The sequence below is a fragment of the Enoplosus armatus genome, chromosome 14, assembly GCF_043641665.1.
Source record: "Enoplosus armatus isolate fEnoArm2 chromosome 14, fEnoArm2.hap1, whole genome shotgun sequence".
In the NCBI taxonomy this organism is placed as follows: domain Eukaryota; kingdom Metazoa; phylum Chordata; class Actinopteri; order Centrarchiformes; family Enoplosidae; genus Enoplosus; species Enoplosus armatus.
Window position 1 is genome coordinate 14,996,905 of NC_092193.1, and position 23,094 is coordinate 15,019,998.

The following is a 23,094-nucleotide window of genomic DNA, read 5'->3' on the forward strand; positions in this document are numbered from 1 at the left end:
TAGCACAGCCTTATGAGGATGCCACCCTGAATCTCACTGCACATATTATCTGAAGATGTGACAAATAATGAATTCTTGTCGGGAGAAAAGGCAGCAGATATGACAAGAAATACAGTTGGGTTTGACTGTAGGACATGAGCTCACACATTGTGAAGCATTTTCTGTTGAGATCAGGTCTCATGCTACCATGACCCGATCATCTTACAGTTCTATAAAATATTATGTTGCCACAAACTGTGAATACAACAGCAACAGACCTTTTTCACAGAAGTGAACAGTGTACAGTACATAAACAACACCGTGTCAGACAGAGGTTATTTTCATTTTGAAGTATGTGGAAGCTACTCAGGTTGGACCATTTTCCTTGTCCAGCTGCCCACACTGTCACACCACAGGTGGTCATATGATTGCATGGTGTCATTCCAGATGTTGGTCCTCTTCACTCCCCCTTACCCCCACACTTCCTCCACCTTTGCCTCTGTCTGCAGCTCAGAGTGCTGTGCTGACCTTTGTCCACGAATTCTGATCTGAAAATAAGGATTCAGTGCCCACTGAGTGAATCATTGTTGCCTATTGGCAATGAGTTTAGCATTATAAGGCTGGTACTTGAACAACAGTTTGTGTTATGTGTTACATTTGCAATCTATGTGAAAAACAGAAATGTGCTGACTTTTCAGGTTCTACTGGTAATGTGTAAAAATGTAATAACTAACTCAGTAACTACTCATTTCATAACAATGTTTTATAATCCTTTTCTCTTTGTTCTTTGTTGCGATTGTTTTTCTCAACATTTGAAGGTGCTCATGCTACTTCAAAAGCTTATAATCCGTGAACAGTCACTTTATATGTGTTTGTGGCTTACACACAAAAGAGATCAGTGTAGTTTAGTTTAGTTTTTAAATGTTCACATACACAGTTTCACCAGAATAGATAGAGAGGTTAGTAAGAAACTGCTGGGGATAAATATCAGATGTAAACTGAGGAGAAAAAGACAGATAAAATAATTTAATAGCCCTGCAGAATTATTGTTAGTTCTCCAGAGTTGATTTTTGTATTGAAGTAAATTTAACTTCACATACTGTGTCGCACGATCCACACCACTGCCAGCCTTTTCAGTTGAACATGATCTACAGTGCTCAGTAGGTGTTTGTTCGGAGCATTTCAGGGTCACACTGACTTTCGTGACTTGCCTTTGTGTGTGAGGCTGAAGGAAAACAGCTACCTGCATTGAAAACGAACACTTCCTTATACAGGTGAGTGAGATTGATTTCATTGTATGGAGTCATGTAACTACACTTGAAGGTGTAAAGTTACCGGGCCTGTCTCAACACATCTCAAGAAGGAAATACGGCAGTCATTAAGTCATTAAAGCATTCATGAATTGTTCTGGAATGGACAGAAAAATACATTCCTCACATCCTCTTTTTCCTCCTTTTCTTTTTCCTCTTATTACTTGAAAATATTAAATACAAATGAGTGGTTGGCTTTCTGAGGTTTTGAGGGATTAGCAGGTTAAAGTATTAGCCAATTGCATTCAGTCCTCAGTGACAAGGCACTTCAGCAGTTCTTCATATCAACAGACAGATCATAGTCATAACAATGGGGATGATGTTGCTGTATGTGAACTTTATGCAGGCAAAGGGGTCAGAGATCAGATGTATCCAGTGAGTTTCATTATTAGTGAATTACAGCTGATTATATCTCCTCATGGACTGACAACACACACGATCAGTGATGGAGGGAGCAACATTCCTCTTCATCTCCTGATCATAAACGTAATGTTAGTTATCTGCAGAATGTTGCCGATTCAAAGGAAGAGAGACTGAAAATTTAAGACTGAGGGGTGTTTGGAAACACCTCTCATCAGGGAAAGTCATTCCTTTCCTTGTTCCTGTTGGCTACAAAATTGCAAAATTGGACCAAAAAAATCTTAAAACTAAAATGTAAAGCTAATGAGAGGACCTTAAAGGGATAGTTTAGTCTCTTGTCTGTACACTAAATATGAAGCTATCGCCAGCAGCCAGTTAGCTTAGCCTAACACAAAGACTGGAAACAGGGGGAATCTGCTAGTCTAGCTCTGACCAAAAGCGACGGAATCCACCTCAAATACCTCTAAAATCACCAATTAAGACTTTATATCCTGTTTGTTTGTTTAATCTGCATAAAAACTGAAATGGGGATTATGTGGCTGATTATACCTTTACCTTTGGACAGAGCTAAATTAGCTGCTTCCCACTGCTTCCAGTCCTTGTGCTAAGCTAAACACCTGCTAGCTGTAGCTTTACCACAGACATGTAAAAGTGGTATCGATCTTCTCATCCGTCAAATGTCGAACTATTTCTCTGTTATGTTTTGGTGAAACCACTGTTCCAAATGTCAAGAATGACGTTTCAAGCATTTTTCCCCCTCAAGATCTTTCCTGTATGTGTAATTGTAAATTATGCTTTAATGTCACGTTCAGACTAAGTTTCCGACTTGTAACGTTCATGTCAACATCCAAGTTGTCATTATGACTGTCCAAGATATATGACCTTAATAAAACAGAAGTGCCTGAAAATCATACAAACAAAATATGTCTGCCAAACATCAGCCAAATACTTTCAAGGTAATTAAACTCCAACTTGAATGATATGGTGTTATATTGTCAATGCAGTCACAAGACCAACAGTCAAGACCAACATGGGAATCTTTCCCATCTCTATCATCCATCCCATATGATATGAAAGTGGCATAATCATGCCTCTGCTCTGTGTGACTGTAATGCTACAGCTGAAGTTACAGCAGAACTGAATGCAACTTCATTTTGTGGCTCCAGATTCTTTGTGCACTGATTGCAGAAAAGAAAAAATTTCCAAACATTTTCCAGGTGTAATGTTGTGTGCAGCATATTCAGTAAACGCTGGGTGCAGTGACAGGAATGCATTTCAGTTTAGAGTTACTTTGGTCCCATCTAGTGGACGAGGTGTGAAAAGCAAGAAAAAAAAGGCCACAGGAACCAAGCAGCTCATTGTGCTGTATATCCAATCATCCTGCTTTTAATACAAAGTCAAGATACAATATCTACATCCATGGTTTGAAAGGAAAGAACAGGTACATAAGTGAGGGGATGGCGTCATCAGAGCTGGCCCTCAACACATTTCATATTATGTTTCATGTGTGTGCCTTTTATATTTCTCTTGACACAATAATCATTAGAAATCAAAGGAATAACATATTTCATATATGTCACACACTGTCAAGACTTCTGGACCACACATAAATTTCATATCAGAATAATTTCAGATTTAAACAATAACCTTTGAGTGTGTGCGTGTGTGTGTGCGTGTGTGTGTGTGTAGCTGGGCGATTCTTCACCTATTCTCTGTCAAAAATACACTTGCTACCGTGTGCTTTTCAGCAAACTAAATACCAACAAGTCTGCTCTATATATCTAATTTCTCTGATGCCCTTGAACCTATCACCGTGAGGTGGGATCATACCTCTGTTGCTATGATCACACCGATGCTGTTGCTATGGAGGTCGAGTGTGGGAGGGCATCAAAAGGGCATCACTGTAAACTTAAACTAGGTCTGCCTCTAATGTACATCTCTAGCTAACAAGTCGGACATCAGTAATCAGTATCAAATAGCACCCTACACAGAGGGCATACTTTATAATAACAAAGCAAATAAAAAAGCACCAAAACTGACCATTAAAAATAAAAAAACAAACAGTGACAATATCGTACTTTAACATTGGCTCGCCAAAGAAACAAGTAAACAACATCTTATTGGTTATAGTTGCTAGATATCCCAAACAAATAAATGAAAAACATACGTAAAAAGTAACAAAATAGAATAATAAATATCTTAAAAAAATCATATGAAATTATGACAAAGTGAACAATAACAATAAGGCTTTTTTTTTGCGACATTAAGAACTACATCACATCCAATCCCACGTTATATCTTGTGCTCAGACGTATGTAACTGTACTGTACAGGACTCCAATGATAGACTGTATGTACAAAATCGGTGAAATCGCCCGAGATGTCTGATACACTGGAACATCGCTGTGCTCTTCAATCACCACGTGGGACCAATTATGATTATATGTCAAATTAAAGAAAAGATATATATCGATATCAAGAACTTGTGCAGTTGTACTGGAGAGGACAGAGCGGGAAAAACACCAGTCGGTTACGTTGGGTTCTGTACAGTGTAATTTAGGAACAGAGAGGATTTTAATGCTGTTTCTATGGAGGTGGGACAGTTGGGTGAGGGGAGAGGACTGTTGAAAGTGAGCAATTCACCACTTGCACTGAATGTTTTTTGGGATCTCTCTCATTAGCTTTCACTGCCAGTAGCCTTAAATAGTAAAATATCCGACTGATTTAACTGCAAAGTGGTGCAATTCAAGTAGGTTAGCTTCAGAGGAGGAAGATGATGAGGAAACAACTTTCATCCTCAGTTTAAGATACTGTATGACAATAAAAGTTTAGCACACAACGCGTGAACATTAAGCAGCATGGTTGAAACACAAGAAATATGTCAGCATAAGGCAAAGAACGTACAGTAAAAACACACAGAAATCAGGTCTGCAGAAATGGGCTGCGAACTGTTTTTAAATTTCAAGAAAGAAAAGCTCAAATCTTTCATTAGCATCTCTTTCAATAAGCCACAGCTGAACTGACACAATGGGGCTGACATCAAGAGGAGCCGAGCTGGAGGATGAACAAGGACTACAGCAAACAGCAAGCAAGCTTTGTTGAATGAAGAATGCACTGGACTACAAATCTCAGCCCAGTTGAGGATATGATGGGCTCTAATCACTGTTCTGAGGAAAGCTGTTACTCAGTGAGGACACGATTTGGGAGTGTGAACTGATCCGTGGCCAGCGTGTTAGTCTCTAGTCTGACTTTACGTTACGCTGGATAAAAGAGGGAGCTGTCTCTCCTTGTAGGCCACAGTTCACGCTGCATGGTTTCTCTTGGCACTGTGCGTCGGGTAATTGAACATCCACATGCTTCTCCAACAGTCCTCAGGGTGGTGAGTCCGCACTGGAGGCTTCTGCCGAGGCATAACCTAATCGTCTGCTTTAAAACTATAATCAGAAGTACCTGTGGTAGCAGCAGCCACCTTTGAAATAGACTCACGGACACAGAAATGTTCACCGTTGCACTTTGTAACCCCTTAGTACACCAAACCAATAGATACAAAGTTGAGGATAAAAAGCCCATTTAGGGTGCAGCAAATATCCAGGCTCTTTGTGTTTTTTTGTTTTTTTTGTTCTTTTTGTTTTTTTTTATACACATATAGTATCATAATTCCTGTTCAGAAGCCATTTGTATTTCACGGGTTCATATTGGAGATAGCTGACCACAAAACACATGTATTATACGTCCTTCACACTGGAACACTGAGGTAAGTATATGGATTACACATGGACAGCCTCCACACCCACCAGCTCCTCAGGAGAAACTCTTGATGAGTGTGGCTGCTGTTGGACATAGATTTCTTGTTGCTGTTTTTCTTGTTGCTTTTTGTCCTTGTTGGTGTTGAATTCGTCTTTGAGTCTTGTTCCCGGGAAAAAAAAGGTTCAATGTTCACGTTATCTCAGGCCGTCTTTCTCTTGTTTCTCACTTGTTGGTTTGTTTGTGGACCTCGAAGCAGAAAGATGGATGGATGCTCGTCTCTTCACTTACGTTGCATAGTGGTCAAAGCTACCCAGGTACTCGAGGGCAGCCTGGTAGCAGAACTGGTACTCATCCTGGGTGAGAGAGAGGGGATACAGACAAAAATGTAGCCTTGCTATTAACAGGCATGGATTTATGGGTCCAGCTGACACCTATCCACTCTCATTTTAACTAATCAGACTTTTCTGTATGTTGGGAATGCTGAGTGTCACACCTATCTTCATCTTAGCAGACTTGAATCACACTGTAAAATGTTTCCTATTTACTGACAACATTTGTGACAATGTGGGACGATTGAAATGAGTCAAACAGTAATAATGACATTGAGGTATGCACAATAAAATGAGCACATAGTGTTTTGAAATGGAAAATAAAATTGCCCCATACAGATGGCCAAATATATATATATATATATATATATATATATATCTAAGTATCATCAACTAAAGCTACATGTTTTGGAAGTTTCTTAGGTGAGTCTCAATGCATATTAGGGATATGGTTTATTGAAGCCAATACGTGCCAATATTTCACATTTTGTCATCAATTGACTGATAATATTATGCGTGTTTGTAAGAAAGGTTATGTTTACTTAAGTGGCATCATCATTATTAAAATAAGTCATCAGAGTGTAACACAGGTTGAGCTCCTATAGATACGACTTCCTTCAGGAAATCAAATAGTAATAATAGATATCCAAATCTAAACAGTAAGTAAATCCTGGATTGATAAACATATTGCTTTAACCAGTGCCAATAATGTGCTGTATCAGTGCTTTCCTTGCTTGTGTCTCTGCCCTGCTTAATGAATCAGGAAGTCCCACATGCTGTTCAGTGTTTACCTCAGTCTGCACCATGGCTGGTCTCTGTGTGCGCAGCATTTTGACAGTCTGAAAGATGTCCACCGCCCCTTCGTAACGCATCCTCTCCAGGACAATACTCAGAGTGATGAAGACACCTGTCCGCCCCACGCCAGCACTGCAGCCATCAAGGAAAACATTTGTTCACAACGTGCTGCATTCTGACCAACCTACTGGGCTCATTATGTAATTAAACATACTTTTAATGAACAATGAATCGTTTCATTGTGGAATGCTAAGACGAAATCCTACTGCTTACCTGCAGTGAACGCTGATTGGTCCGTCCTGGCCAAACTGCTCCTTGGTTTTGTGCACTTGGCCAATGAAATCGATGAAGCCCTCCCCAGATTTGGGCACACCTTGCTCTGGCCAATCAGTGAACTGGAACTGACGCACCGTCCGTGACTGGCCATCCTGAGGGAGCGAGACAATGATAAGAACAATGTCACAAAAAGATTAATTGAAAACTTTCAAGTTGATCCGACAGCGTATCTGATGTCTTTTCAACACATACCCATGTTTATCCTTGAAATGTGGAGTTATTGTTTATGTGATTTCAAAAAGACTATTTAAAGAGCTTCTTCTTGCTGTATTGACTGAGGAGGGAGACGCTGCCAGGCAATATCCTTTTTTCCCCCTCTAATGATTACTGTTATCTGACCCTGGATCAGTGGCTGTGGTTAACTTCAAGCTGTAACGTCAGTGTGTCTGCTATTGTCAGCCACTCAGTAGGCAATTACATCTTTTCTCTTCTGCTCAGCCTCTCTGACTCCCCTTTAATGGAGATCAATAGAGCATCTGTCAATGTGGCGTCAGTGCAGGACAGGCTCAACTGGAGTTATCTATAACTGGCACATATGTGCACGAGCAGACGAGCACACACACACACACACACACATATGCTGTCGAGGTAATCTGGAGACAGTATGGTTGAATGAGTAATTTAGGGCGGCTTGTCGATAATGCTAACCTGTTGTGTTACATACATTCTCATACGAAACACACACCAACACACACACACACACACACACACACACACACACACACTACAGGTCGATAGGACATGCTTTGCACCGCTGCCTTCTTACAGCACTGATGGATTGGGAATAGAGCAGAAAAGTCAAGGAGTGTGCTGTTTGGATACAACATACAACATGAGAGCATGTCTTTAAAACACACAGACACCATGAACCCACCCTGGCATCAGTAACTTTGAACTCCCGGAGGATGTACTGAGGCATGTTGTACTCAGCCATGGGGTCCACCACGAAGTATTGGTACCTGGCGGAGCGCTCAGCGGGCCAGTACTGGTGACACTTCTCCTGAGAAAGCAGAACGGGAATAAAAAGTATGATGACATTGTGTACAAGGCTGAAATGTGCTGTTATTTGTGTGCGCATGTATAGTTAAATTTGTCCCTACCCGTCCCATTTCTCTCAGTTTAGTGAGCATGACCACTATAGTGGAGTTGTGTTCCCACAGCATCCTCCAGAAATCCTCCGTAGTCTCAGCCAGTGGACCCTGGGTGGCAATGTAGCCTCTCTGCTGCCTACACACACACAAACACACGCATTATGAAGCCACCCCCTCCCTTCTTTTTCCCTGTTTCGTCCTCTGTCAAGCATCAGACTGAAAAGGGGGTCATGCTTCAGGCAAGAAGAGGAACAGTCAAAACATGTGTGTACAACCACTCTGGATGCCTGAATCATCAGAAGCGCTTCAGCGTCCGTCCCCTTCGTCATGCAGCGAGACAGATAGCGGGAACATGTATACAGTAAGGACAGATCTGACAGGACGTGGCAGGTGAGAGCACTGTGCTGAAAACCTATCCAATCTATTCACTCATCAAGCCATCATAAGAGGACGAGGGGGTCAGGTCATATTAGTGTTTTCGGGAAGAAAACATACCTGTATCCGTCGATGTAACTGGCGTTGATGTAGTCAGAGCCCTCCAGGCCTCTGATTGGCTGGAGACAGACGCGGGTGGTTTCATAGGGCATGATGTTGACCAGTCGGTTCTTGAATTTGTTGCAAGGCAGGTTGGCTGTAACAAACCGGGACGTGTGGGCTTTGGTATTAGCCAGTCGCTGGATGGAGAGAGAAAGTGTGATGTTTTTTTTAGGATATTATCAAGCAAACCTTGATTTTTCATGCAAGACTGTAGGATTACTCAGGATTACTTGCCTGGTTAGCTAATGTACAAGGCTACTGTATACTCTGGTGGTTACCAACTTGGGGGGTTGCAGAATAAATCTGCGGGGTTGTGAGATGATTGGAACAAGATAGTAAAGTAAAGTATTTTTCTGTTAAACAAAATACTATTAATCATTTAGACTTTTCTTTAATTTTTTTACTTTTTTCTTTCTGGGTAGGTTTACATCTTCAGGCCAGTAAATATTATAGAAGGGGAAATCAATCTGATCACAACTCAAACGACTAACGAGGGGTAGGTAGACGTGGCTTCATTTTATGGAGCCACCAAACCAAGAAATTTTGGTACCACTTTTCTATTCCTGTACCATCTAATTCAAACACTTTCCCCTACCTTGAACTCCAACTCCATGCCGGTGACGTGCTCCCCAGTCTCCACCTTGGACAGCTTCTGCATGTAAGAGTACAGACTCCTGGCGGCCACCTCAGTGTTGCCGCAGGCCACTGCCTCCAGCAGCGCCTCGTGGATGAAGCTGTATTGGTCCTCAGTCTGCACCATGTAGTTCCTCTGTGAGCGCATCAGGGTCACATGACCGTAGATGTCCACGGTGCGCTCGTGTCGAATGCGCTCCAGCATGGCGTCGATGACGATAAAACAGCCGGTGCGACCAACACCAGCACTGAAAGGGAGGATTTTATTTTTGACTTTTCATTTAAAGCAATGGTGCAACATTTTTGGAAATTTGCTTTCTTGCCTAGATTGATACCGCTCCCGTGTTTGCCAAATATGAAGCTACAGCCAGCGGCCAGTTAGCGTAGCTTAGCATAAAGACTGGAAACGAAAGAGCCAAAAATTAATTATTTTATCACGTTTGTTTAATCCGTACAAAAACTGTAATGTTAAAACAACACCTCATGTTTATCCAGGGCCTACATGCTGGACTATTTCTTGGCTGGTTGTGGAGACTTCATTGAGTCTTGTTGTCACTGGGAGGTTTCCTGGCAACCAGCGGAGACTCCAGGAAGTTACTGCACCCGACCAAGAAACAGCCCCCCCATAACCCCTGTGAAACCACAACTTTATGTCTTCACACTTGGTACACATATTGTTTTTTGTACGGATCAAACAAATGAGATGCTGCAAGCTGTATTTTATTCCCTTTGGACAGAGCCAGGCTAGCTGTTTCACCCTGTTCCCAATCTTTATGCTAAGCTAACTATCACCTCCCAGTAGCTTCATATTTAAAAAAGCAGCTAAGAGTGGAATCGATCTTCTCATGCAAGTCTCTACTGGAAAGCATATAAGTGCATTTCCCAAAAAGTCTAACTATCCCTTCAAGATAAACTGAGGTGTATGTACTCTACCTGCAGTGAGCGATGATGGGTCCGGCGTCAGGAGGGTTGCAGGCTTTGACCCTGCGGAGGAAGTTGAGGAAGGGGGTGGGATACTCTGGCACACCGTGATCTGGCCAGGCTGTAAACTGGAACTGACGCACCTCTCGCCGTTCACTGCTGCCACTCTGATATGACAAGACAAGAGATTATTGTTTGTAAATGCGTTCATCCCTTTGCATTATTGAATGTTACAACACAAAACCTATTAAGCAGATAAAGGGAAGTGACACATTTGCCAATTTGTCTGAGTGTAGTTTCTCAGATTTATCTCCACTGATCATGACTCCATCCTAATTACTGCCAATCACGCAGGCCACGACTAACTTCCTTCATACAGAATGACCAAGAACATTTTAAATTGATTCGTGCAAAAAACAGCATTTCCTATACATACTGTATACATTAAAAGGAATCATCTTCCCCAAATATCCCTACATTGTACACAATCTACACAAAAGGCAGGAATAATACTAGCACTGCTGAATATTTCATGTGCGTTACTCTCTACTGTATGATGGGCCTCCTAACTTGAAGTTTCACAACACATCAACAAAAATTTGGTGCTACACTTGGAAGCTACAGTTGGCCTAGTTTCCGTGTTTGTAAGTAGGCCACGGAGACACGCTAGTCTGACGGTCGTAGATTAGCCCTGTGCTAAAAGAAAGTGCTCTGCTTCCAACAGTGATCAAAATCTCAGCGCCTGACACTGGGAGGCTGGCCTGGTTTGAACGCTCCATGAAGCCCAGACTAATCCATTCTCCTCCGCGTGTCCACATGCACTACTCAGGTTCAGTGACAGCGGAAATTCATGACTACTCCAGTTGCTGCTGTAAACTGTAAACTCTGTTTCTGCTGGATGTGACAGTAATTAATAGAGGAAAGGGCAGAGTGTGAGTCAAGGCGTGGATACAGAAGGAAAAAGGAGGCTCGAAGAGAGAAATAATTTACCTTATGCAGGGAAAGGGTGCGAACACAGAAAGTGGCCAGCTCCATCGTGTCCAGCAGGGTGACCTGGATCATCCCGTACGTCTCTGTGCCACGACTTGGCCAGTACTGGTCACACTTTATCTACACGGATAAAGTAAAAGCATCATCACTGTGAACTAAAGCACCTTTCCTCTTCAGTTTCATCAGATTTGTTAACAAAACAGCCTCTAGAACTATAAATTGCAGGTAAACTAAGAGATATATTTGTGTGTAACAGTACTCTAGGTGATGAAAGTTGTGGATCAGTGTGTGAAGGACTGGTTTCCCACCCGTGACTTCTCCTCCAGGCGCGTCATCATGACGACAGAGGCGGCCCGCTGCTCCCACACCATCCTCCAGAAGTCCCCGAACGTCTCCGCCAGCGGGCCCTGGGTGGCGATGTAGGCATTCTGCTTCCTGTAGCCATCAATGTAGTTGGCATTGATGTAGTCGCTCCCCAGGATACCTGCAAAACGAGACACTTGTGAGGCTCTCGCTAAACTGCAATCTGCATAAGCGACATAATAAATTAACCTGCGTGTATGACATCAAACGGCCTAACGAACTGTTTGTTTCTGGCAGCCGCGGCTTCCAACAGACAGCTGCTGGATGACTAGCGGACGACAACAAACAAACAAGACTCTGTCGGTGTAAATTCATGAGCTCCCGATCAAATCCATTCTCCCCCTTCTTGTTCTGGGGGACTGCTGGCTGCACTTGAATGCACTCGCGCTGTTTGTCAGTCTCGTGCCACTGCACACAGCCAGTCTTGAGCACTGTTTGCAATTTCAGATTTCATCCATCATGCAGCTCACCCTCTCCTCCTCCTCCTCCCCCTCTTTGTGTTCAACCCCCCTGAACACAAACACGCTCAGACTCTCCCACACGAATCTCTAAACATCTTCCTTAACTTGCTGCTCTTTTCCAGCTCAGCCTCACCTTCTATGGGAGCCAGGATGACTCTGGTGTGGTCGTACGCTATGACGTTAGCGTAGCGGTTCTTGGGCTTGTTGACCTCCAGGTTTGAGTGCTCCCAGGTGAACTGCTGGCTAGGGTCGATGGACTGGGAAGAAGCAGCAAATACGAGCACATTAACAGTGTGTGTGGTGGCATATTTAGCAGCGCATTTGAGGATAATGGAAAGCGAGTGCTCCATAATGCAGATAAGTTACAGCAATAAATTGCAGTGCTGAATAAATCATGAACATATAGTCTGCACACAGAGACACAAATGTTAAATAAGATTTGCTTTATGAAGCAAAGGCTTAGCAGGCTTAACATCTCTAAACAATGAAGATGTTATCTATTTATTCATATGGAATAATAATGCAGTTCTCACCTCGTACTCCTGGGAGAGCCTCAGGTTGTCGTTGGCTTTCAGCAGCTCTATGTGCTCAGCCAGCTCGCTGATGGGGATGGGAGGATGGCTCATCATTCCTGCGTGACAACAAGGGGGTCAGAGGCAACGCAGACTTCAGCTGAATGACCTACATCACCGCGGGTCAGCATCACTCATATGCAAAGATGTGAAGATAATTATACAATCAGGGAACATCACATATCATTAAGGAACACGCTGAGGCAGAAAATCAATTTTGATCCATGTGCGAGGACAAAGTGAGGCGAGTCTTGTTTGTTTGTAAATTGTTTTTCTTTGATAAATTGCTCTCTCTGTGATCAGAGGAGCAACGACTCAGAGAAAACAAACACAGACAGAACACTAATTAGGAGGACTGTGCGCACACACACACACACACACACACACACACACACACACACACACACACACAAAGGAAGCATCCTATGCCTCCTACAGTCATTTCTTTTCACAGCTGACGCAAGAAAAGCGAAGCTATAATGATCCATTGTCCATTCAAAAGGCAAATAGCTGCAACAATAAATCAAAGTAACACTATGTACTCTGTACACAATAAACATGATCCATTGAATGCCAAAGTCAGAAAGTATTCTCAATGTTTCTTGAATTGTTGTGCATGTCGATGCATTATGGAGAGCATTTAAGCCTTTCTGCTGCAACAGCTATGAAAAACAGGCTCATACCAATGGTTATTTATTCCCTCAGCCCGGCTCTGCAGCACCCACAGGTAATCACGACAAAATGCTCCTGTCACAACCAAAATGACCTCAGATGGCATCAGCTGTTTTTCTGTTGGAAACAAATTTTCGTCTTTTGCCGAGCATCTCAAAAGTGCAAATCTCGGGGGAGAAGAAGTGGGTGAGGTGGGAACTTCAAGGTTGCAGCCACATGAGAGCAAAAAAAAAATTCTTGTGATAGAAGAGAAGATCTGAAGTGCTTTATTCTGCGGGTTTTGCTTTGCTTCTCAGGAACATGAACAAAGAGAAAAGACTTCAGACCTTCATCTACAGATTTAATAAAATACAGAATCATCTGCCTTTATAAGTCCTGGCAGGTAAAGACTAAACCTTTCTCCCTGGTGACACATCTTACCACCTTTTTCCACGAGGACCCAGCGAGGCTTCTATAAACTGCAACTGTGAAAACACAGCGAAAGCAGTGATTAAATTCCTCCAGGCCGTGTGTTTTTTGGATGCTGTTAATTTAATGAAAGAAGTGAAAGCGAAGCATCATCGGCCTGCTGCCACGACCAACGCTAAGTGTTGTTAGATCTCACTCAGTAGGGGGTGGGAAGCAGCAAAATCCATGTAGTTACTTCACAGTGGGGTTTTAGTCGGTTATGCTGGCGAGTACAGAGTCAGTTCCTTTACAAATGATCACAGTTAACCCCCAGCTCACCTTTTGATATAACATTTTGACCGTTCATCCCGACAGAGACATTCGAGAGTGATGAGGCTGTCTGTTCTCATGTGCTATCTGCAGCCTGGCATGTGGAGCGTGGGCGAGCGGAGATGATCAGATTTTGTCACACCGTTCTGACTCAGCCATGACTAAGCACTGGTTGCACTACCTGGGCAGCGGCCATTTTGATCTAAGGAACGACTGGAAGCTGCCAGGTACATGTTGGTTGTGATGCAGAGTAGTGCTTTCACAATCTGCATAATCGCACCACAGTTAAAATTAGTCGCATGAATATTTCATGATGGAGTGATGAGCAATCGGAAGTACACTTTATTAGGCAAATACGAAGTGTGTGTGTTTGGGTGCCTGTGTGTGTGGGTGCATGTTTCGTACCGGGAGTCTGGAAGTTTATGCGTCTCATCTCCACGGGGTCTGTTGGGTGATGGGCCATCATCTCCGCATTGCTCAACAGGCTCTTGGTGCCGGGTTCAGAGTCTTTGCGCTTGCTGCTCAAACACCAGCGAGTCAAAAGAGCAATTAGCACAGGCAAACAAAAAAACAGACTGTGACACGTCATTAGCATGGATTCTTGATTTGAGTAAATAGTGCTTTAACAAATATGGTGTTTCATGAAATTGAAGTTCTCTGCACAGCATCCGCTATCATGTAATTGCTGCAGGTTAAAACGAACAAAGAGCATGACATTGGTTTAATCTTACCTGTCAGGTTTGCTGCTTCCAGTGAAACAAGAGCAAGCGAGGGAATAATTAGGGGAAGAAAAGGAAGGAAACAGACAGATTGTTAGAGAGGAAAATCAATATTATGCATTAGTATTCAAAAGCTTGATGGCTTGCAGCAGATATAACAGGCCTACGGCAGGTTCAGACTGTTTCATAGCTGTCTGAGGGGAGAACAAACTTCTAAATAGGAACAAATTTGATGAATATCAATCTGAAAGTTGAGCATTTGCGGGACGATGTACGAACATTAAACAATCTCGGTACGAGAAATATCAGTGGGAGCTGCCGGCAGAATGTAAGCACAGAGCGTGATAGACAGAGACGTAATGTATCTTTAAAGGATAAGGCTGGAAATATTCAATATGTTTCTTATTCTCAACAAATCCCAAAAGACTAAAACTAATCCTACAGTACTGTACACGTATTTTCTGTGTAGCCAAAGGCTGATGTGGCTTATTCCTCCGTCCATAGAGCTCCATTGTTGTCCAAAACTATTAAAAACACATCAGTGAGTCACACTGTTGCAATCACTGAGATGTCCCTTGAACATGGACACTGTATTTCACTTTGAGTCAATCCCACATACACCATCCTGGTGCCATAAATACTCACTAGAACACCAAATGTAAATTAATATGTGGCTGAAAATAGTCCCCAACAAATATATATATGTATATATGTATATATGCATATATGTATATATAGAATAATGCTATCCTTATCCTTTCATAAAGAGTCATAAACAACGCTGGTTTTGATGTTCAGCATTTTGTGTTTATCTGTCCCCACTCACTTTTTGTAAAGAAGGATAGCGATGACGATGCAGATGATGAAGACCACAGCCAGGACAGGTCCAACCACCCAGATCAGACCATCACCTGCATCGAGGGGCTGCGGGTCTGAATCTGGGGCAATCACGGGGTCTGTGTAGGGGCTGGCCACATACATTTTCTGTAAACAGATATACAGGAACACAGTCAGGAAAACCGTCGTTCGCTTGTCCATTCTAGAGATAGCTGACTAAATCATAGCAGCTTTAGCACTATGACATAATGACATCATCATTTTATTTCTTGGTAATTTGTTTCATCTCAGTGGACAAAATAACATGAACACATGACATTGAAAGGCAATTAAATACAAACATTCAACACACTATGGTCCTGAAAACAACTAATAAGAGTCAAACGCACTGCTCTTAAGTCTCAACACGATGTCATCTTCTAAGGTAGCATTCATTGCAGAGCTGTTGCACTGGATTGCATTAGATTGAAGGGGCACGTGACTGTTTTTACATGTACATGTGTGTATGAGATTATATGTGATCCGTCTTAGCATTTTAACAACATGTAAAGAACGTACCCAAGCATACTGACATTATGTGTGTTTTTACAATTGCAATTAAGTGAATAAAGCACCTTTTTATTACATCTGAAGGACTTTTGAAGTGCAGTGGGCTAAAAATGTTCCTAATAAAAAGCATCTAATAAAAAATAAAATGTATCGTAATTCAAGTATATTTACGTCTATTCCAATTCAAATGCATATATATACATATATATATATATATATATGTATATATACCAGCAGTGCACAAGGCAATATCTCTCCTACTGCCACAGCAGGTACACTCACTCTTTATTAGCAGGGATGGAAGTCGTGAAGGTTATTGCCTTTTGCTTACAACACTTTGACTGACGTGCATTTTATTGTTTTAGCAGCAGGGCCATATTGATTACAATGTATAGTGACAGCCTGCAGGAGAGAAACACAGGCAGCGGGGAAGGAGGGAGTGGTTATAAACAGGGAGAGAGAAAAGGCTTTTGTACCCCGGTTGTGGAGTTGAGCTCAGCCAGGATGAAGAAGACGTACTCCTGCCCCGGGTCCAGAGCTCGGTTCTCAAAGCCTCCGTAGTCCAGCTGGTCCCCCAGGGTGAAGAAGGCCGGTAGGGTGGCAGGTGTGAAACGGGCTGTGATGTAAGCCCGCCGCAGGTCCACCTGCTTCTGCTGCCGAGAATCCCTCTGCCTTTGACTGATGTCTTTTAACAGCTGAGAGAAAAAGAGAGGAACAGAGAGAGGGGAGACAGAGACGAGAATAAATTAGACGTTCCAATATCTATGACTAATGTTTAAACACTGATATTCAATTATAAAGGGCAAGCGTTGCCAGGAGTTCTCAGTGATGGGATTGTGTGTGAGTGTGTGTTTATAGGTCTTTTCCTCCTTCCAGGCACAGACATCAGTGTTGCTGTCATTGTTGTGGTTCTCACCTCCTCTAGGTCCATTTCATCTGGGCTCTTGAGGTGTCTGATGACGCCGCGGGCTCTCCTCAGCGGAACCACAACAACATAAACATTCCTGTGGGAGCAGAGGAGGACACACAACATAACACCAGTTGCACCGATACAATTGCAAACATGCCTCAAACTATTTTCATGTTTCCTTGCCAACGTGTTGCACTAAAGAATGCGTGTAACATCTTGTCAGTCAGCGTTATCATCATGCCTCACACCTTCAGAGACTGTAATCATCTGACCTGAAAGCCATGACAACTATTTCAAAAACATCTAAAACTCCATCTTTCAATCTTACTTGACAGGAGTGCGAGTCTCCAGCGACGGCAGGATTATGGTGACCGTGGTCTCAGTGTCACGGGTGTGGTCAATTTCAGGGCGGCGGATGGTGATTGGCGGGGAGGTCTTTGCGGAGATGCGGTGGCGAAGGCCTCCCATGTTGCCCTCCGGAGCGGTGATCTTAAAGTCGTAGTTGGTGTCAGCCTGAAGGTTTGGGATAACTGCCTTTCTCAGGCGAGCGTCCACCTCCATCTTCTGTCGGTTATACTCCACCTGGAGGAAGGGAGAGCGTTAGTGAAGTTAGGTAAAAGGCAAAGAGGCTTATTTATATATTGTATGCTGATGATATCCTATTGTACTTTAATGCGTTAACACCTGGCCCCCTTTTGAAGACAGTCTACCTAAATTAAAACTGAAAACTAATTCATTCATTAGACCCTGGAACTTAATTTGGAAATGCAGTTTTCAAGGGTTTATTGGACAACCACCCTGCCCCAATTTACATCATATTTGAAAGAAAAAGTTCAACCTTTTGGTAAATATGCTTTCATTTTCATGCCGAGATTTAGATGAGAAGCTTGATACCACTCACATGTCTGTACGGTAAATATGAAGCTACCACCAGCAGCCGGCTAACTCAGCTTAGCATTAAGGAGGAAACAGCTAGCCTGGCTCTGGCCAAAGGTAAGAAAATCTGCCCACCAGTGCCTCTAAAGCTCACTAATCTCAATTAGTTGTTTTACGTGGTTGTTATGTACCTATTTCCAGCAAGACGGTGAATTTACATTTTTACACTTACTTTTTTTTGGATGGATTAAACAAATAAGATATATGGTGTTATTTAGTGAGCTGTAGAGGTGCCGGTTGGTGGAATTTGTTATATATAGTAAATGTTCATTTTCAAGTAACTTTTCTACGGCTGAAAGGTTAACACTTCCACAGTTGGGAGTATAATTCAAGTTACTAAAAACACAGAAATGTATGATAATGTGAAGTATTATAATCAAAAGCACGTTATGTTGTATTATGTTATACATTATCTCAAGAAATGACAGACAAGGCACACATCACCACACATGTACATGAACCAGTCCATGGACATACAGTAAAGCGATAGGGGTTGCTGCTCTCTGGAAACTCCCAGGTCAGAAGAACACTGGTCTTAGTGGCCAGATTGACTGAAAAATTTCTCGGCACATCTGGGAAGGAAGCAAACAAATAAAAAAAACAGTCACTTGTGATGAAATGTTTTATTCTAATCAGCGTCTCCCTTTGCTTTCCCACTGCAAACCTGTAAAAATGGAAGACACGTCAGTCAGATCTGTTACTGAGGGAAGAATACATGATGGTTAGGAGGACGGGCAGGTGACGAGGAGAGTGGATGGCAAGAGTAATCAGTAGAAATAACAGTCAGACTGGCTGCAGGAATGTGACATGCCACATTCTCAGAGTGTAAGGTTGTGTTTGTATGACTTAGAATTCAGCATGTCAGCAAAGGCTTTGGAAAAGGTGGAAGTGGAGGTCTATCAGATAAAAAAATCTTACCCGCAGATACAGCACCAGGCGCCGGGTTTTCCCTTGTATTCAGACTGAGCACTTACCTTCTGTATTAGATACTGTATATCCAAGCCCTGTATTGACTTTTACCTGAGGGTTTGTGATAAGCAGTGCTCTTGAAGCAAGCATCCGTTTAACATTCAGCCTGCTTCCACTGGTGGTGAAGGGTAGGTGATGAAGGTATAAGTGAGTGAGTGGAGGAGATTGGGGGGAGTAGTCATGTTCCCCTGGACTTTGCAGTTCTCAGCCTCTCTGAGGTGCACAGGTGAAAGGCTGACCTGAAAGAACTGGCCCAGACTTTGTTTAGTGGTTTGGAGTGAAATCCACATTAAGGGGAGCGGACATGTGAAGCTGAACCAGTGCTTAGGAGATGAAGGGGGTTCCTGAGGCCTGAGGCCAAGCCCTACCTGTTTCAAAGGCCAGGGTTCGGCTCACCAGAGGTGGGCTGAAGGGGCCTGGCCCCGCCTTGTTGCGGGCTCTGAGCTGCACCTCGTAGGCCGTGCTGTGATTGAGGCCCAGGATGGTGTAGCTGGACTCACTCGCTGGTAGCATGATCAGCCACGGGGGAGCAGAGGGGGCTGGTAAGGCTGAAGGGCCAGGGTCTGCAGAGGGTTTGGGGCCGGCAGCCTCTTTGTAAGCTATGGTGTACTCTGTGATGACACCATTGCACTCTTCCGGGGCAGGGGGCAGCCAGGAGAAGTGGAGGGAGCAGCAAGTGGCATTAACAAAGTCAGATATTTTGGGGTATCCCAAGGGTGGGAACATGGGAACTGTTATTTCCTGCTGCACTATATCTCCGTAGCCTGCTCGGCTCTTCGCGGAGAGCACAAAGATGTAGGAGGAGCCTGGGGAGAGGTTTCTGACAGTGAAGTTTTTCTCCCGACTTGTGAAATTCACTGTGGTGTCTAAAGAGGTATTCTTTAGGCCAAACTGGAGGCGGTAGCCCTGGATTTCCACTGGAGCCCCCCGGCTATCAGAGCCTGACTCAGAGCACTCCAGCGGAGGAGCCCACCGCACCACTACTGATGGACCCGATCCTGGACGCACCCAAAGGGAGGGGGGGCCGGGCACTGCAAACGACAGCGTAGGCAGCAGAAAATCAATGGTAATATATATCTAAAAACATACATCATGTAAATCTTATACAGGAATTAGAATTGATTCGGCTGTTTATTTACTGCAGGCTCCTGGTGCAGCTTACTGTAAGATCAATTCTTGAGTATGTTACTAAATCCAGTGCACTGAACTGTATACTTGGCATATGCTTACCAATCCCCAGGGTCTGCAACAGCTTGGCTTTGCTGTGCGCTCCGTCCCCTTTGGTGGTGTACGCTGCCACTGTGACAGAGTACAAAGTCTCTGCTTTCAGACCTCCCAAAATCAGCTCCTGTAGGGGAAAACAGCACCATCAAATACTGCTAACTCATTCCTTTCAATACGACACAATACACAGATCTCTTCATTCCCTTTCTTTGCATCAGTGAGGAATTATCAAAAAGTTACATATCAGAGGCTAATCAAATCTCTGGTCAGACTTAATGAGGATTTCATAACTGTCTCTGTGTAACGTATTGGATGCATTGTGCTGTATGTATTAATAGTGAGCTCATTTATAATGAGAAGAGGATGGGTAGTCTGCACTCACATACTGAGTCGAGTCATCCTCCTCCATCTTATCCCGCAGACGAGACACACCCCGCAGGCAGCCGAGACAGATGGGAGTGAGTCAAAGGACGAGGGGAGAGAGGGAGGATGTTTAATGATAAAATAAATGAACATCATTTAATCATTAAAATATTCAGCTATGATGTCACCTGGGACTCGTCCAATAAGAGGTCTTTGATGCGGGGAAGGTTTCGTGATTCAGCGCTCTCTGTGGGGCTGAAATGCACCTGGTAGCCACGGATCTGGCCTTGCCGTAACCGTGGCAACACCGACCGCCATGTGACTCGAAGTGCTGAGGAGTTGAGCGGCTGGACGTCCACCTGGCGGGGGGCTGCGCCAGGGACTAAGCACACACACACACACACACACACACACAAATGCAGAATTAATTAAGTGACCAACAGTCCAGCCAGTAAATAATCAACTTAACAATCAATACTGTGTCGGTCTGATCCACGTCTCTCACTCTTACCGTCCTCATCAGTTCTGCAAAGCACAGTCGGGCTGTTGGGTCCAGTCCCCTCTGCAGTGAAGGCTGCCATGGTGATGTTGTACCAGCTCCATTTCTCCAGCCCCTCTAACACTGCCTGCCCCTGCTGGGCCGGGATAGGAAGCCCCTTCACCTCCTGGCCCTGACCTCCGCCTCCTGCCCCAGAAACTCTCTGGTATCTCAGCTCATAACCTGCCAACTCGCCATTCTGGCCCTCCATTGGAGGCGGCCTCCAACTTACTCTCAGCGAGGTGGAGCTGGCACTCTCGCAGGACACACCCTCGGGTGCAGCTGAGGGCTCTGATTGGACAAGGGGCAAGGAGGGCAATTGGCAAAGAGTTTAGGAGAGACCCAAGAGGGGTTGAAGAAGCAAGAGAGGGGGAAAATAACAGCAAAACGACGGGAGATAAGGACGAAAAAGGAAACAATAAGAAACTAAGGTGAAGTGAACTGAAAGAGATAACACCAGGACAAACATGACTCCAGCGATGACTCCAGCGACCACATAATGTAAAAGCATAATGTTAGGCTTAGAGCCTAATGAAATAAACCAGAGACGAGAGTATCGACCCTGAGTGGACAACCTAATTATACCCGAGGAGAATGTGCATCTGATACCCAATAATTATATTTTATCCTTTGGATGTGGCTAGTGGCACAAAAGGATCCAGATTTATGAATGAAAAACAGATAAAGTCCTTCTTTCTAAAGCAGCGATGCACAGCTCAGTACGCAGGAGCACAGCCAAATATACACATTTCACAACACCAGGCCCCATGGTGGCATAATCCTTGAGTCCTCGGGATAATAGAGTGGTCTGAGACTTTCCACTGCTTACTACGGGAAGGTCTTGGGCTTCGCAGAGGGAAGAAACAAACAGAACTAAAACAGATCTCACACAGCGCCGAAAGGATTTAGGAGGCAGGTTAAAAAAAAAAAAAAAAAAGAGAGAGAAAAAAGGTAACAGGGAGCCCGGGAGAGAAAGGCACTCAGACGGATATTGAAAGTCGGGCTAGAATGATGAGTTGTAGACAAGAAATGAATCAGAAGTAGGCTGGGATATTTACCGTAACACACACACGAGTACAGAAAAACAAAAAAAAGCACACACCTTCATCACCACAGATTTCTGAACTGTAGGTATCACTCACCCTATATAATATCCCTTAAAGAGCACACACACACACACATATAGAGGAGAGCATGGCCGAGGCGTGCAGGCTTGTGTGTGAGCTCTGGAGTGTATAGCATGTGTGTATGTGTGGGAGTGTAATAGTCATAGCTGACAGGTTCAAGTATCTATCCACTCAGCCGTACAGCCACTGTTCTGTTGGCCTCGGGGGACAATCTAGATGTGCACCAAAGCTTGGCGATAACAAAGCGCACATAACCTCCCTGGGAAATGAATTCTGCTGCATGAAATAGTCTGCTTATCTGGCACCTTCCCTTTCCTGAACCCACCCCGCCCCTCCTCTGCCACCTCCTCCGGTGTACCACCTTGGGTCTCTCTTTCTTTTCGGAGGTGAAGACTGAAAGGGAGACCAACTAAAAGTGTTTAGCACATTTTGTACTGTAAAAACGATCTGACTGTGAACACACAAGTTTGAATCTTTGTGTCTGAGAAATGACAAACACTTACCACTCAAGTGATACAGCACCATGAACAGCAGGACTTGGGGCTCTTTTCCTTGACCTCTACTACTTTATTAATTCTTTTCCTTGCAACCTTTTCTCAGTTATCTCTGTATTTTCTTTTCTTTTTTTTCTTGAAATATGAGATATGACTTGATATGTCAGAGCGAAATAGTGGAACTTATTTAACTCTTATCTGCGATCAGTGATCAGTGAAGAGAGAGAAAAGGAGACAAGGGAGAGAATCCAAGTTCAGCCTGGATAAAATACAGACTGGCCGGCACTTACCTGTCAACATAGCAGGCCAGCCACCATCCTTTAATGCTCCTCACTGCTGGCTGCTAGCCAAATAAGTGGCAGACAGTTTCGCCCTTTCAAAAGACACGAGACACTGATAGAGTGGAAAAAGTGAAAGGAGGGTGAAGAAAAGGAAGACTGAAACATTAATCGGTGCTCCATCTCCATCTGTCACGATGTTTTGGCTGTGTAAGAAAGCGAGAGGCTGAGCGGAGGAAGAAAAGGCACAGTCAAACATGGGTGGATGGATGGATGGATGGATGGGAGGGGTGGGGGGGTCTGGACAGATGAGTTGATAAACGAGATTGATGGAGAGA

General features: G+C 43.7%; 1 protein-coding gene across 1 annotated transcript in view; it reads right to left on the minus strand.

The window, feature by feature from the left end:
• Positions 1 to 5,679: 5,679 nt before the first annotated feature.
• LOC139296120 (receptor-type tyrosine-protein phosphatase S-like) overlaps positions 5,680 to 23,094 on the minus strand; it is a 49,069-nt gene continuing 31,654 nt past the window's right edge. Inside the window, exons 13-31 of the mRNA XM_070918425.1 lie at positions 18,241 to 18,335; positions 17,156 to 17,409; positions 16,834 to 16,921; positions 16,394 to 16,612; positions 15,358 to 15,515; positions 14,544 to 14,558; positions 14,218 to 14,330; positions 12,385 to 12,482; positions 11,985 to 12,108; positions 11,336 to 11,511; positions 11,028 to 11,147; positions 10,050 to 10,204; positions 9,079 to 9,364; positions 8,442 to 8,620; positions 7,956 to 8,082; positions 7,730 to 7,855; positions 6,793 to 6,947; positions 6,516 to 6,651; positions 5,680 to 5,748 (exon numbers count right to left, since the gene is read on the minus strand). Of these exons, the coding sequence (XP_070774526.1) occupies positions 5,680 to 5,748; positions 6,516 to 6,651; positions 6,793 to 6,947; positions 7,730 to 7,855; positions 7,956 to 8,082; positions 8,442 to 8,620; positions 9,079 to 9,364; positions 10,050 to 10,204; positions 11,028 to 11,147; positions 11,336 to 11,511; positions 11,985 to 12,108; positions 12,385 to 12,482; positions 14,218 to 14,330; positions 14,544 to 14,558; positions 15,358 to 15,515; positions 16,394 to 16,612; positions 16,834 to 16,921; positions 17,156 to 17,409; positions 18,241 to 18,335 (2,693 nt within the window). The remainder of the gene's footprint in view (positions 5,749 to 6,515; positions 6,652 to 6,792; positions 6,948 to 7,729; positions 7,856 to 7,955; positions 8,083 to 8,441; positions 8,621 to 9,078; positions 9,365 to 10,049; positions 10,205 to 11,027; positions 11,148 to 11,335; positions 11,512 to 11,984; positions 12,109 to 12,384; positions 12,483 to 14,217; positions 14,331 to 14,543; positions 14,559 to 15,357; positions 15,516 to 16,393; positions 16,613 to 16,833; positions 16,922 to 17,155; positions 17,410 to 18,240; positions 18,336 to 23,094) is intronic.